Source organism: Lycium barbarum, chromosome 11 (genome assembly GCF_019175385.1).
Source record: "Lycium barbarum isolate Lr01 chromosome 11, ASM1917538v2, whole genome shotgun sequence".
In the NCBI taxonomy this organism is placed as follows: Eukaryota; Viridiplantae; Streptophyta; class Magnoliopsida; order Solanales; family Solanaceae; genus Lycium; species Lycium barbarum.
In genome coordinates this window covers 7,300,018-7,315,043 of record NC_083347.1, presented here as the reverse complement: position 1 = coordinate 7,315,043, position 15,026 = coordinate 7,300,018, and the positions used below count along the sequence as shown (strand labels likewise).

The following is a 15,026-nucleotide window of genomic DNA, read 5'->3' as shown; positions in this document are numbered from 1 at the left end:
TCAACGTCACAGGAGGATTGGACATCAACAAAGTCACTTACACTTCAAGCGTGAAGTTTAAAAGAATAACAACTAGGAGTGAAAAAAGGGATAGGTTGGCTCTCGTCGAAGATTGTATCACCTTCGACGAAATTGACGTCGAGGATATGCAATTTCCTCAAAATGATGGGTTAATAATTACTTTACGCGTCTTAGATACTGATGGTAAGCATATTCTTGTTAATCAGGGAAGTGTTGCCAACATCATAAACGTCAGGGTCATAGAAGAGATGCAATTGACAAGCAAAATAATCCATAAATCCATCATGCTCAATGGGTTCAATAATTCAATAGAAAGAACTCTGGGTGAAATCATTTTACCAGTAGTAGCGAGTGGGGTGGAGTTGCAAACCGTTTTTTCAATCATGTCCTCTGAAATGTCTTACAACATGATAGTTGGACATCCCGGGATTCACGCCATGAAAGCAGTACCGTCAACATATCATCAAGTGATCAAGTTTCCAACGCCGTGGGCATAGGCGAAGTTCGTGGAGAGCAAAGGATTTTTCGAGACTGTTATGCCGTGGCCCTAAAGGAGGGCGTGCAAAAGGTAAAACAATTTGAACCGGCAAGTGAAGGTAAAAAGGATAAACAAGTCTACCAAATACTGCAACAAACGGAATCAAGCACCATTAATTCCGACAAAGAAACTATACAAGAACCTTTAACGAAGGAGAAATTAGCGGCGATAGTTGAGGATCTCAACCCAACGTCGTTTGACGATGCATCTCCGGAAAAGTGTACATTCCTTGGATGCAAACTATATCAACCAAGTAAGTATATTTCATTTTTACGTGACAATATAGATATATTTGCCTCTTTCCATGCTGACATGGTAGGAATATCGCCGGAGGTAGAAATGCATAAGTTGCACATTGATCCTTATCACAGACCCGTAAAACAACCCCGAAGAAGATTCCCTGAGGATAAAAGTAAATTTATAGATGAAGAGGTGCAAAGGTTGTTAGATACCGGATCCATTAGGCTGGCAGAGCATACGGAGTGGGTTTTGAATGTGGTAGTGGTACCAAATAAGAACGGGAAGCTGCGAATGAGTGTAGATTTCACGAATTTAAACAAAGCATGCCCAAATGATCCGTTTCCACTCCCTCATATAGATCAAATGATAGACGCAACAGCTGGCAATGAGTTGTTGAGTTATCTTGATGCATATTCAGGATACAATCAAATCAAGATAAATCCTGCGGATCAAACAAAAACAACATTTATAACACCGAGGGGTTTACATTGTTATGATGTGATGCCGTTTGGACTCAAGAACGTCGGTGTAACATATCAACGGTTAGTGACAACAATGTTCAAAAGTCAATGGGGAAAAACAATGAAGGTGTACATTGACGATATGGTTGTGAAGTCGGAAAGGGCTGAAGATTATTTAGTTCATTTAAAAGAAGCCTTTACAATATTAAGGCAATTCAACATGAAGCTGAACTAAGCCTGTCAAGTGGGCTGGGCCGGGCCACGCCATATAAATGCTGGTCACATGGGGCCGGGCCGAGCCATAGTTAGTGGCCGGTTTGGGGGCCGGGTTGGAGGAGGGAAAGGGGTGTCCGGCTCAGCCCCCTATTCGGGTAGGGGTACATAGTGGGCTAAGTGGGACGGGCCAGGTTTTAGTTAGTGGGTCGGATTTTAATTATTTTTAAAAAAAATCTAATACTAAAATTTATTAAGTTTGATACTTTAAAATCTAGTTGTTGTCAACTTTATTTTAACCATCTAGTTTCTTAAATTATACTTTGACCCTATTTTCAATCTATAAATACCATTCATTCTTCTCCATATTGTCTTACAATTCTTGACTCTCCTCTTTCCCTAAATTTTCTACTCATCTAAATCTCTCTCTCTCTCTCATCCAACTTCCAAGTTCAAAATTTCAAAATTTAAATTTAATGGATAATGATAATCCTCCACCTCCTCCTCCAGTTCGAAGATCATTTTCAACTCTGGTGTGGTTGCATTTTGAGCGAGTAGACGAGGAACATGTTAAATGTCAACATTGTAGTCAAATATATCTCCATAAGTCCAAACCGATTTTTGGGGGTACCGGTCCGTTACGTAGGCACTTGGACAAAAGGTACAAAATTGAACTTTGAAGTTTATCTCTTCTTTAAATTTCTCCATCGATGCTAGCATTTTCAACTTTTCATTTGTAATAAGTTAACCGTTCAAATTTGTATGTTTTGAATTTTCAAAGTTATCAATTAAGTTTGAAGTTTTATTTTAAATTACTTATGTAGTTTTGTATCACATTCTCAACTTTTTATAATTTTTAGAACTTAAATAGCCGTTGGGAGTCTTCATTCCAACAACATATTCAAGATATACACAAATATAACATTAAAATATACAAGATATACACAAACATACCACTTAAATAATATTTTTTTAAAAAAAAAATAATTCGAAGTGGGTCGGGCCGGGCCCTCGGTGGGCCAGAACTCGGGCTGTTATTGGGTCGGGCTACCGGGCTAAATGGCATGTCCGGCCCAACCCCCTAATTTTTCCACTAGCACAGCCCATCACACTCTTATCGGGTTGGGGGCCGGGCCAGTTATGGGCCGAGTTAGGTGGGCTGGTCCCGGGCCGACCCAGCCCAATTGACAGGCTTAAGCTGAACCCCGAGAAATGCGCATTTGGCATGGCCTCAGGAAAGTTCTTGGGATTCATGATTTCAAGGCGGGGAATAGAGGTAAATCCAGACCAGATAAAGGCGATAAAAAACATTCTCGATGAACTCAGCAGCAAAAAGGAGGTTCAAAGTTTGACAGGTCGAGTGGCAGCGCTATCCCGATTTATTTCAAGGTCATCAGAGAGGTGCCACAAATACTTCACAATACTAAAAAGCAGCAAGATTTTGAGTGGACGCCGGAATGTAAACAAACGTTACAGGAGCTCAAATGATATCTTTCAAGTCCGTCGTTGCTGTCAAAACCCAACCCTGAAGAGAAGCTATTTCTATATCTTGCCGTTTCAGAGGTGCCGGTAAGCACAGTTCTGGTACGGGAAGAAAAAGGTAAACAATCTCCAATTTATGATGTTAGTAAAACACTTCTAGATGTCGAAGCAAGATATCCACACTTAGAAAAATTGGCTTTAGCTTTAATACATGCTGCTAGGAAATTAAGACATTATTTTCAAAGACATCTAATTGTCGTGGTAACAACATTCCCTCTACAGAGCATTCTCCACAGGGCGGAATTATCAGGCAGATTGGCTAAATGAGCAATTGAACTAAGTGAATTTCATATTACTTATCAACCTAGAAACGCTATAACATCGCAAGTTCTTGCGGATTTTGTAGCAGACTTTATTTCAAAATTAACTTTGGAGGCAGAAAAAGAAATCATCGCAGCTTCAGGGTTATCCTCCGGGATATGGACCCTATACACAAATGGGGCATCTGATGAAAGTGGGTTGGGATTGGGTTTAATACTTAAAGTACCTAGCGGGAAAATTATCCGTCAAGCCATTAAATGCCCGAAAATTACTAACAATGAAGTCGAGTATGAGGCTGTTATTACAGGTTTAAAACTTTCTTTGGAATATGGAGCAGAGAGCATCAAGGTACATTGCGATTCGCAATTGGTGGTTAATCAAGTGAATGGAACTTTCAGTGTAAAAGAATCACGAATGCAGAAATATCAAACGCAGATATCAGACCTCTTTGCAAAATTCAAAGACTGGGACTGGAGCAGATTCCACGGGAAAGCTGCGCTGAGGCCGATGGTTTAGCAAAATTGGCATCAGCTGCTGATCTCGCGGAGCCAGGAAGCAGAAGTGTGATCCATTTGTTGCATCCAATTGGTTGCGAAATTGAAGTACGTGCAATGAGATCAACACATGATTGGAGAAATGAGATACTTGATTATTTGCAATAAGGGACTCTACTCGTCGATAAAAAAGAAACACGAAAATTACGAGTTAAAGCAGCTAGATATTGCTTGGTATACGGGGAGCTATATAGAAGGACATTTAGAGGGCCGCTCGCCAAGTGTTTAGGTCCAACGGACACAAAACCAGCTATGCAGCAAGTGTATAGTGGATATTGTGGAAATCATTCAGGTGGGAGATCATTAGCCCGGTGTTTATTGCGTACAGGTTATTATTGGAACACAATGGGAAAAGTTTCACAAAACTTTGTATGACGATGCAAAGAGTGTCAAACATATACACCTGCAATACATTAACCCGCATATCCTCTCTATTCAGTTATTACCCCATAGCCATTCATGAAATGAGGACTCGACATCATGGGACCATTCCCACAAGCCAAAGGTAAAGTTAAGTTTTTACTTGTTGCAACTGATTATTTTTTTAAATGGGTTGAAACGGGGGCATACACAAAAATTGGACAAGAGCAAGTTATTAATTTCCTCCGGAAAGACATCATATGTCGATTCGAAATCCCTAAAGAAATAAGCTGTGATAACGGGAAGCGATTTGTTGGAGCAGAGATAATAAATTTTCTCCAAAATCTCGGGATCAAAAGGATAACGTCTTCACCATATCATCCATCTAGCAACGGATAGGCAGAACCAACAAACAAGACGATACTCAAAGTATTGGAAAGACGAATCGGAAACGCAAAAGGAAGTTGGCCTGACGTCTTCCCCGAGGTTTTTTGGTTTTATCGAGTTACGCACAAGACTAATACCGGAGAAACACCTTTTTCATTAGTCTATGGAGCGGAGGAATTGGTGCTAATTGAAGTAATGAAGCCAAGCATAAGAGATGCACATACTACAAATACAGAGAACATGGAAGCAATGAAGGATGGACTTGATTTGTTGGAAGAACACCGAGAATTGGCTCTGATCATGTTAATGGAACAGAAATAGCAGGTGGATAGATATTATAACAATATGACCAAATTGCGTCAAATTAAACTTAGAGATTTGGTCATGCGAATGGTAACTCTAGCTACCAAGATCCCGAACGAAGGCAAACTAGGAGCAAACTGGGAAGGACCCTATAGAGTTATAGCTGATGCAGGATTTCAATTAGAAACTTTGGACGGGAAGGTTGTCTCAAACAAATACAACATAAGCAATTTAAAACTCTTCCATTCCTAACGTCTAATTGCATTCGACAATCTGTACCCTTTTTCCCTTACCCGAGTTTTATCCTGTTTGAGTTTTATCGGGGAGGTTTTTAACGAGGCAGTAAGTAGAATGTACGGGAATGAATTAGGGGCATCATTGTTTAGTTCTTCATACTTCACAACAAAACAATGGGGGACTATCTGTATGGAATGACAATAGAGACTATCGCTCCAAAAATGTATGGAAAAGGCCTCCGGGCTCGATTTGTAAACTTGTAATCATATTAGCAATGAGATTGATTATTACATCATCTTTGTGCTTTATAAGTTTGTATGGTATATTCATGATTCCGATCATACACACATGTCACCGTTTCCATTGTACAATTGATGTATCCATGATTCCGATCATATATACACAATAGTAATGCAGATCATCTAAGTTAAATTTGTAATGGTGTTATATACCCATGATGAAGATTCCGATTCTGTTAGGAACATCTCCGGGTTAACAATGGTGGAATTTGACATGTAATTCTGTTTATAATATCTTTATAAGTTTGTATGGTATATTCATGATTCCGATCATACACGCATATCACCATTTCTAATTGTACAAATGATGTATCCATGATTCCGATTATATATACACAATAGTAATGCAGATCATCGAAATTAAATTTGTAATGCCGGTTATATACACATGATGAAGATTTCGATTCTGTTAGGAACAACTTCGGGTTAACAAGGACGGAATTTGACATGTAAGTCTGTTTATAACATCTTATATTCTAGTCTTAGTATTTCAAACTAAGATTTCTTGTTTGTGTCAAAATTCACTAACTGAGATTTCTTGTTGACGAAGAAACCCATTAGTTAAGACTTCTTATTTATGTTGAAATCTAAATAATTAAGATTTCTTGTTTGTGTGGAAATTCAAAGTCATCTTTGAATAGTACCTCTCAATTACCTGTTTAGATGACTTCTTCATAATCCGATAAGTCATTTGAGTTACTCGGGAAACTGTAGCAAACATCTCGAAAAGGCAACATCAAAATTACAAGTCTACTTACAAGAATTCTGATATTAAAATTCTTAATCGGATTGATCATTCGTGAAAGGTTTTAATTGAAGAAATCTTCCAAGAGATTGTTTATAATGACGGCAAAACATGAATGAAAGAAATTTTATTCATAAAAACAAAGCCTTACAAGAGAAATACACAAAGTACATACATTTAAGCATGAGAAGAAGAAACTGTCGAAGAAGAAAGAAAGGGGGCATCTTTGGCAATTTGCTCCGAAGTATCCTTGGGAACATCCCAGACATTGGAATCAATAGTTAGATCCTCCCTGATTACGGCATCCTCAGGGGCAGGAGTAGCTGCATCTCCGGATAACATATCTACTTCATCTGAAATGCCAACATCATCTTCCTCTTCAGTCGTTTCCTCCTTCGCCATGGATTGATCCTCTGCATCATGTCCGTGAATTTCATTGGCTTCTTTCATGTTCTGCTCTGAAACGGCGAGAGCCTGAGCATGATCAAAAGGAGAAGGGTTGAAATTCTTCAAAAATTCGTATCGAGCTTTGATAATAGCCTAACTGAGAATTTTCTGCTTTTCATCTTCAAAAACCTTCTCTAGATCTTCAATTTTTTGTTTGTACTTGTCTTTCCGACCCAGGAGTTGCTTTGCGAATTCACGCAATTTCTTAGCACTATCCCAAACGTCCGAGAACTTTTTGTGGCTTTCCTCCAACATAACATTCTTTTTTTTAGTTCACGATCTTTCCGTTAAGACTTTTTGGAGAGCTTGAATGTCATGCTTACTCTGATTTAGATCAATCAAAGCCTGGGCAAGCTCTCCGGAGTCTTTGACATTCTTCAATTTCAAAACATTAAAGTTGGATTCAAGTTTGTTGAGTTTAGCATTTTGATCCCACAATTTATTTTAGAAATCAACTTTTAGTTGATTCAACTCCACTAGTTTTTGCTTCAGATCGCCGATGGCCAACTCTTCCTGCTTAGCTATGCGAAAAGCTTCGGCTTTTTCCTTTTTCAAGATCAACAATTTGCTTCCGCCAATTTCTTTCGTCAGGCCGATGCGCCACAATTTCGGCTTTGGCCTTATCCAACTCTTCGACGGAAGAAGTACGTTCCGCCTTCAAGATCTTCACTTCCTGAGTGAGTACGACGTTCTCTTCGTGAAGTTTCTGAATGAGTTTAGCCTCACCTTCGGAACGCTCAAGACTCCCACATAAATATATTTGAGCCTATATCAAAATTAATAGGGGTCAGAATATATAATGAAGAGAAACAAGAAAAAAAAAGGGAAGAGAAAACACATACCTGAATCATGAGCCTGAGGGCAACCATATCCATTTGGTGAGTGGGCATATCTTTCAAAAATCATATTCTCCTTAGGACTATTATAATTATGAGCAAAACGGCTCATCACGTGAGGGTTGGCCAAAAGGTTATCCTCATCCGATAACTCAAATGAACAATTACGATTTACGGTGAGGGGAACAAAAGACCTCATCCACATAGTTGCGGGATCATCCGCCTGCAGAAGTTGTGCTCGAAGATCAACCCTGTGCAAAAAGGTTGCCTTTTTTCGGAAGCTTTCCCTATGTCGGCTTCGGTGAAGCGGGAAACGGGTTGAGCAGTATTATAATGAACAATAGGAGTACTTGTTCCTCGTCTTTGAAAAGGAGAAGCGGAAGTGCCTGTAGGTATGTCAGCAGCATTGGCATTAGTGGTTTCGGTATTGGTCAAGTTCTCAACATCGGCAACATCAGCTTCATGAGAAGTAATATTAACTTCGGTTTCACCAACACCACCGGGATGACTGATCTCAGTTTTATCTGCAACTCCAGAAATAGTGTTATCGGTGATACCCACTTCGGGAACAATCGTTAATAGCTCCATCTCCTTCACCGTAGATTCATCTGATACGATAACAAAAATCAGAAGAAGTTGGAAACTCAACCTGCCTTTTACGGTGTAAAATTAGAGAGGAATCTTCTTCTGAATCAGTACTCTCATCAATTAACCTGAAATTACTTTGCATACCTCCTGTCTTCTCAGGAAACAGCATCATATGATTCCGCAAGAAATTATTTTCTCAACCTCTTTTTCTTCAAGACAGGCTCGTCAATAGCCTTGGAGCCCTTAACTTTAGAATTAAACCTCTTACTGGTAAGAGATCGTATCTTTACTAATGCCGACCCTTCATCACTCGGAAGGGTCAATTGTTTCTTCGCCACATGCTTCACCTTTTTCGAAGGGCCTGAAAAAAATAAAGGATGTAAGATAAATTCTTTCAGCATTATAAAGCAGAGCAAATTTTCAATTTTCGTTGTCTTTACCTCTACATTTTGGGGAAGATCCGTCCGGCTTCATGTCTTTAAGGGTACGGATACCTTTCGAAACGGCATATGCCCCCCAAGTCTGAACACTCGCCGAAGCTCGAATCACGGTTTCAGAAAAGTCCCTGATATTTGAGGATTTAACCAAGTTACGGTTAAAGTCTGTTAAACAAAGGAGAAGGTTAAGATGAGAATAATGAGTTAAAAAAAAAAGGAATAAAGGAAATTAAGAAAAATAATAGTACCTCTCGCGTTCCACTTCTCCAGGAAGGTGCTAGCATCACTGCTCACCAATTGAGCAGTAGAGATAAATACGAATTCATCAAACCAACGCCGATCATGACCATCCTCGGGATCCTTAAACAATGTACTAGATCCCCGAGCTCTAAACATAATCATAGAGCCTCGGATAAAACGGATCAAATTCAGATATAGAATATGATCAAGGGTAATATTTACTCCAGCAAGATGAGCAGCATGCTCAAGTAATTGAAACAATTTCCAAACCTTGGGAGTAATTTGTGCCATACAAATTTTCAAACGGCGGCAAAATTCATCTATCAACGGCGAGAGAGGCAAAGTAAAGCCAATAGTGAAAGGATATATGTACACCGCAGAGTATTCGAGAAGATGAGTAGTTGCAGACATATCCTCTCCTGGAACCATGATGTCGAGATCACTATAGGTCCAGTGGCACCTTTCCTGAATAGAATCAAGAGAATTCTCGGTGACACGAGAAGTAATTGAAGAAGCTAAGACCATCCTTTCCCCGTCTAGTTCCGAAACATCACGGTTATCGCCTTTCGGAAGGACAATCTTCAAATCAGTAGTATGAGAAGGATTCTTAGGGATCACACTATCAATAGAAGGGAGATTCACCATGTCAGTTTCATCATCACCAACATCAAAAGTTGGTGAAGATGAAGCCTTGGAAGCAGCAACAGTGGCAATAGGGTCGCCCATAAATTTTTTAGGAGACAATCTGTTCTTAGGTTTTTCAACACCCACATTGGGAGGAAGAGCATTAACAATGATGGTCTTTTCTGGTGAAATATTTTGAGAAGATGAAGGAGAAGACATGGTTGAAAATCGAAGAAGTTGAAGAAGAAGAAGAAGAAGAAGTAGCAAAGAAATTCAAAAAATTGAAGCGAGAATTGGAAATGGAGAATGAGAGGGTAAAAACTTGCTTTTATAAAAGAGTCATCATTACCTCGGGAACCGGCGAGAAAATGAAGGGCATGGTAACGGCCGCGTGCCCCACGTCTGACTTTGTCATTAAGGCGAGTCTTTTCAACTTCTGCGATTACGCCACGTACCCATCACATTAGTGGGCCACGATCTAACGTCAGTTACTACGTTGTCTATTCCACAATGAAATGATTTAAATGTCTGATCAAGGAAAGATTGATGAAAATCGGCAAGACAATTCCTCGGGAACATATTTGTGATGAATCCGAAAAATTGAGGGACTATCTGTATGGGTAGAAATCTAAAATTGCAAAAATAGCTTGGTAAGTGACAAAAAAAGATTAATGATTATGCCGACATAACGGTATCAGAACAATGCCGATAATACGACATTAACATGATGCCGTGGCGAGAAGAAGTCAACTTAGAAGAATCCAACGCTACAGGAACGTGATACACGGAAAGAAGGAATAAATTCTAATTATTACCAAAACGGACCGCGGGAATCAAGGCATTTACTATCTCTCATTAACTGCACCTTTAATGAGAGTCGTTACACCATAACGGGAAGACTCACCTAATGGCCTATAAATACCAAATCAATTGTATTGTAGAGGCATCGAACATTCACTGGAAAAAGAAAGAATTCTTACTTGTATTTTTATTCATTGTTCTTATATTTTTAGCAATCATTATATCAGATTCCGAGAAATTCATTATCAAAGGAGATTTGGCTACATTTCATTGCAAAACAACATAAGTTTCCTTCACCTTTTATTATTTAATTCAATTATTCATATTATTTAGCTTGTACGAGTTAAATCATCTTTATCAAATTACTACCAACTGTGGTTAACCTTATTTAACTTTTAATACAAATTTAACTATTTGGGCAAAGTACGATTTTTGACCCAAACACCAACAACTTGAGGGATAAAAATTAAAGACCAGTGCCTTTGAAGGTCAATCCGCGCAAAAAAGTGTTTACCGTCTCGCTGAATTGGGTGCTTCATGTGGGCTTCAACTCCCTCCATTTAGCCTTCCGTTTGGTTGGACTACTTCAGAAAATAATGTCCAAGCCCAAACCAAGTTTGAAGAAGGGAAAAGAACAAAAAAATACCCAGTACAACACAGACTAATTACACTACACTACTTTTTACTTTTCTATCCCCAAAATTAATTACCATTTCTATCCATTGTAGCTTTTGTAGTTAATTGTCTTTTTTATTCTATTTTTGATTCTCTACTCTTCTTTTCTCATTGTCTTTTTTCTCGAGTTTTTCTTTTATTTTTTTCCCCTTTTTCTCCTTTTTTGGTTCATTTATTTTTTTCGCAAATCATATTATTCTTCTTTTCTTTTTTCACCATAATCTGATTCCATATTTGATTCTAGCTCCCTTCTTTTTGTTTTTATTTTCTTTTTTTATATATTTCTTTATTTATTGTTCCCTTTTTAACTTCATATAATTTTTTCTTTTGTTTCTCCATAATCTAATTTCTTTCACTTTTTTTTTTGCTTCGTTTCTTTTATTTCTTTTTTTATCCATAATCTAAAGTCATTTTTTTTTCTTTTTGCTCTTTTTCTTTATTCTTCTTTTTTAATTTCTAGTGATTTTCATATACACTTTTTTTTTTCATAATATAAATTCTATACACTTTTTGGCTCCTTTATTTTATTTTTTCTATATTAATAAAAAAGATAACTGATATAGTACATATTTTGTTTATCAATTATAAAAAAAAACATACTTATTGTAGCATAAAGCATACCAAATCAGTAGCAGTTGAAGTATACTGTTGCAATATATAATATATTATAATACTCATATGATGTATATCACATACTGACAGTGTATCATATAAAACTGGTTCTTTCCTTCAAAAAGCATTGTCCTTGATGATACACACATAGTATATATCGCACTGACAGTGTATCATAGAGGACTGACCTGGTTAACATGCATTAGGCACTGCCAGAATTGTTTTGAGCCTCTTGGATGATCATCACAAGGGTAGTACAAGAACAACTTCTTGAAACACAGCCTGGTTCCTCTCCAGGCATATCTGCTGCTAGAACTGTTATGAACATAGTGGCTTCACTATTCTTGCCATTGTATCTAGTCAACGTTGAGGTGGTTCCCTTCATTATTGTATAGGACATAATTATGACTTATGAGTTTACACGTATGTGGCAACAAGGGGATACATGCTTCTTAAAGGGCATGGGCAGATAAGGTGACAAAAACATCGAGATTTATTTGGGGACAAGGCACTATTAGACATAGGGTAAAAATTTATCCGAATATATATTAAATTAATAACTACAAATTTTTTGTTTTATACATATATGAAGAATTTATTATTTAATTATAATTTTATTACATTATTTCTAATAATTAAATCAAATTACGTGATGTAATATAGGATGAAAATCATTTCCTCCTTCAACTTCGCTTTATAAATCAAAAACACCTCTCCAACTTTAAACAAATAAAATAAAAGCACTATTTACCACAATAATTAAAAAAAGAGTCTGGCATCACTTTAGTCTTTACGAATCATCCCTTTGTGACCATTAATAGAACATTTCAAGTGCTTGAGTGAAGTACAACGAAGAAAATCAATAGGCCATCAAGATCTCACTGTTAAAAAAGCATATTTAATATGATAGAAATCATTATGAGATACAAATCATTATGAGATACACCCATTCATCAATTCAACCGGAAAAAAAAAAACAATCTTCAACCAAAACATAATTTAAAAAAAAAAAACATAAAAGGAATTTTTTTTTAGCACTAAATAGGAATTACTACTAATCTATTGGACTACTGTGGACCCACTCGTTTTATCCACTTATTGCACTGGACAACGAAATCCTGATCTTATAGAGCTAAGTTTCTAATATGAAAAAGCATTTTTTTTTTTTCAATTCATGCTGTAAGTTACCCTCCAACGGGGTGAATCTAGATCTCCATCGTTGAAAGTGTAGGCCTTGAGATTTCCATCTATTTCTAGACGAAGATATGTCAAAGTTGTGTTATATTTAGTAAAAGCCATAACATGTGAACTTCTCTTTGTTGATTTTGCCAATCTATAATCCAACTTCAGCCTTTGATTCCCACTATTCAATTTTACTGATTCCAAACTGCTATTGCCAAGATCAAACCAAGCTAATTCCACAGCAAGCTTGGTCCTGTTGTAGATACCGAACAATTTTGGTTGCACTACTAAGCTGTAAGGCCCGTTCACGTTCTTTTTCACTGAGGCCCGGCTCACCAGCTTATTCGGGCCTGACGAGCGGAGGGACTGGCCCACCAATAAGGTGTCAGTAGGATAGTTGAAACTCTGCCAGACGAATTTACCCTTAGAGTCATGAAGCACAATGTTACCATCTGGTAACAACTTGAACCCCGTAACGCCTTTGTTGGCCGTGTTTGTTTGCCAAGCAATGCGGCCATCAGCGTCAGCCAAGACGAGATTTCCATCAGTTCCGAATGTGAGAGTGGCGTTTTCTTTAACGGGATTTCCCCTGTTAGCTTCCCACACCCAACGCATGAGAGATTCGGAACGGACTGTGCCCATTCGCAATGCTAGTGTCCATGCATTAGGTGTTGTGTTGTAAAAACAAAGCTGAAACGGGTTAGAGAAAGGATCAAGAACGCGGTAATCTGCTCTGTATTCGACAATATAAGGCCCCATTTCGCCTTCATTGACATATTTGAAGGTGTTTTCAACTGGAACTTGGGCAATTGAAGACAATATTTGGGAGAAAAGAAAGAGAGAGGCAAGAAGTGTAGTTGTCCATGAAGGAGACATGTTTAGTTTCTTCTTTTAGCTGTTTGAGTAATTGATATGATACATTTGCTTCTTGCGATTGGTATTTATAGATGGACGGGGAAGGATAATTAATTAGTTATGCATACTGTTCGTCAATCTTTAATGTTTTTGGATCACTAGATATTAGCAAACTATACTATGATGTGCTAATTAATAATACACAAGTTGGGGCAAATGTAGTCGATTAGAAAACCGGTCAATGTTGAGGTGCTGTCCCTATACGGTGTATAGTACAGGGCAAAGGAAACAACTGGCCATACGCGCATTGTCTCAAATTCAGCTTATATAGAAAGTGAAAATAATTTTATAGTATGTTGATTGTTGAATTTGTACTTCAAAAGACGCTACGATATTCCTTTTTAGTAATTCAGTTGAATGATATTATGAAATAGCATGAAGGTATAGCGAGACAATGACCCTTAGGCCTTGGGTGGTTGTCCTAAAGCAAATTATGCAGAAATTAGTAATGCAGTTATTATTATATAAAGATGATTAAAAAGTATTAGTGTTAAGTATATAAGTTAAAAAAAAAATACTTAAAACTTACTCTCGCTTGATATTTGTATCAGATCAATGAATGCAAGACATATATCACATTTGTCACTAAACCATATTAAGTGATATGCATTCTCACTTTAATTTTTAACTGCTAAGTTTGAATTATTTGATTTGGTATAAATATCTGATGTGAGTAAATATTTAAAATTCAAGTAAAATAATCCGCATTTAATATTTACACTAAACTAATGAACGCCAGACATTTATCGAAAATACATAAAGTTATCCCTTGACCATGGTTGATTGATATATATTTTTCACTTTAATGTTTAAAATGTGAATGTTGAATTTCTTGATTTGACGTAAATATCGAATACAATAATTTTTTTTACCTTAATTAGCAGTATTACTTTATGCTCAAACCAAACGGCCCTACTATTTCAAAAATTGGCCCATGCTACTTCTCTCCTGCTTTGGCTTGGGTTAAAAAGGTGTTGAGGCGGCTGGATTTGGAAATTAAAGTTGCATAATCATTTTCTATCATTTTATCCAAACCAGGAAATCCAATTTTACTTTCAAATTGATACTTTGTTTATTGCAAATCGATAATGCCAAACATGACTAGATAGGATATAACATCAAAGGCATATTCTGGCTTATTCAAATACAAGAAATTAAAAGCAAGTTACATTATCTGTACCAAAAACTTAGTTTTTTTAATTTTAAAGACCTTTTTGTGGGTCAGTCTAATAAAGTTGGATTCTATATCATACATATAATAATTTATATTAAAGACAAGAATATTTAAATATTTAGAAACTATACGAAGTCACTATTATCCCAATCATTTTTCAATTATAATGACAATATGATATGTTTGAAGAAGATTATATTTATTTGACTAGAAGCGGCCAGTCATTGATGACTATATAAATATTTCGATTGATTTCGCGTCAATTCAATAAGCTTAACAGAGAAAAGCAGCTGCTAGAAGCCTAGTCATTGATGACGACAATGCCACATGGGAT

General features: G+C 37.1%; 1 protein-coding gene across 1 annotated transcript; it reads right to left on the bottom strand.

Annotated features, from left to right (window-relative positions):
- Positions 1–12,299: 12,299 nt before the first annotated feature.
- Positions 12,300–13,556, bottom strand: LOC132616945 (epidermis-specific secreted glycoprotein EP1-like). The gene has a single exon (XM_060331735.1). The coding sequence runs from the start codon at positions 13,477–13,479 to the stop codon at positions 12,589–12,591; it is 891 nt and encodes a 296-aa protein (XP_060187718.1). The 5' UTR covers positions 13,480–13,556; the 3' UTR covers positions 12,300–12,588.
- Positions 13,557–15,026: the final 1,470 nt, after the last annotated feature.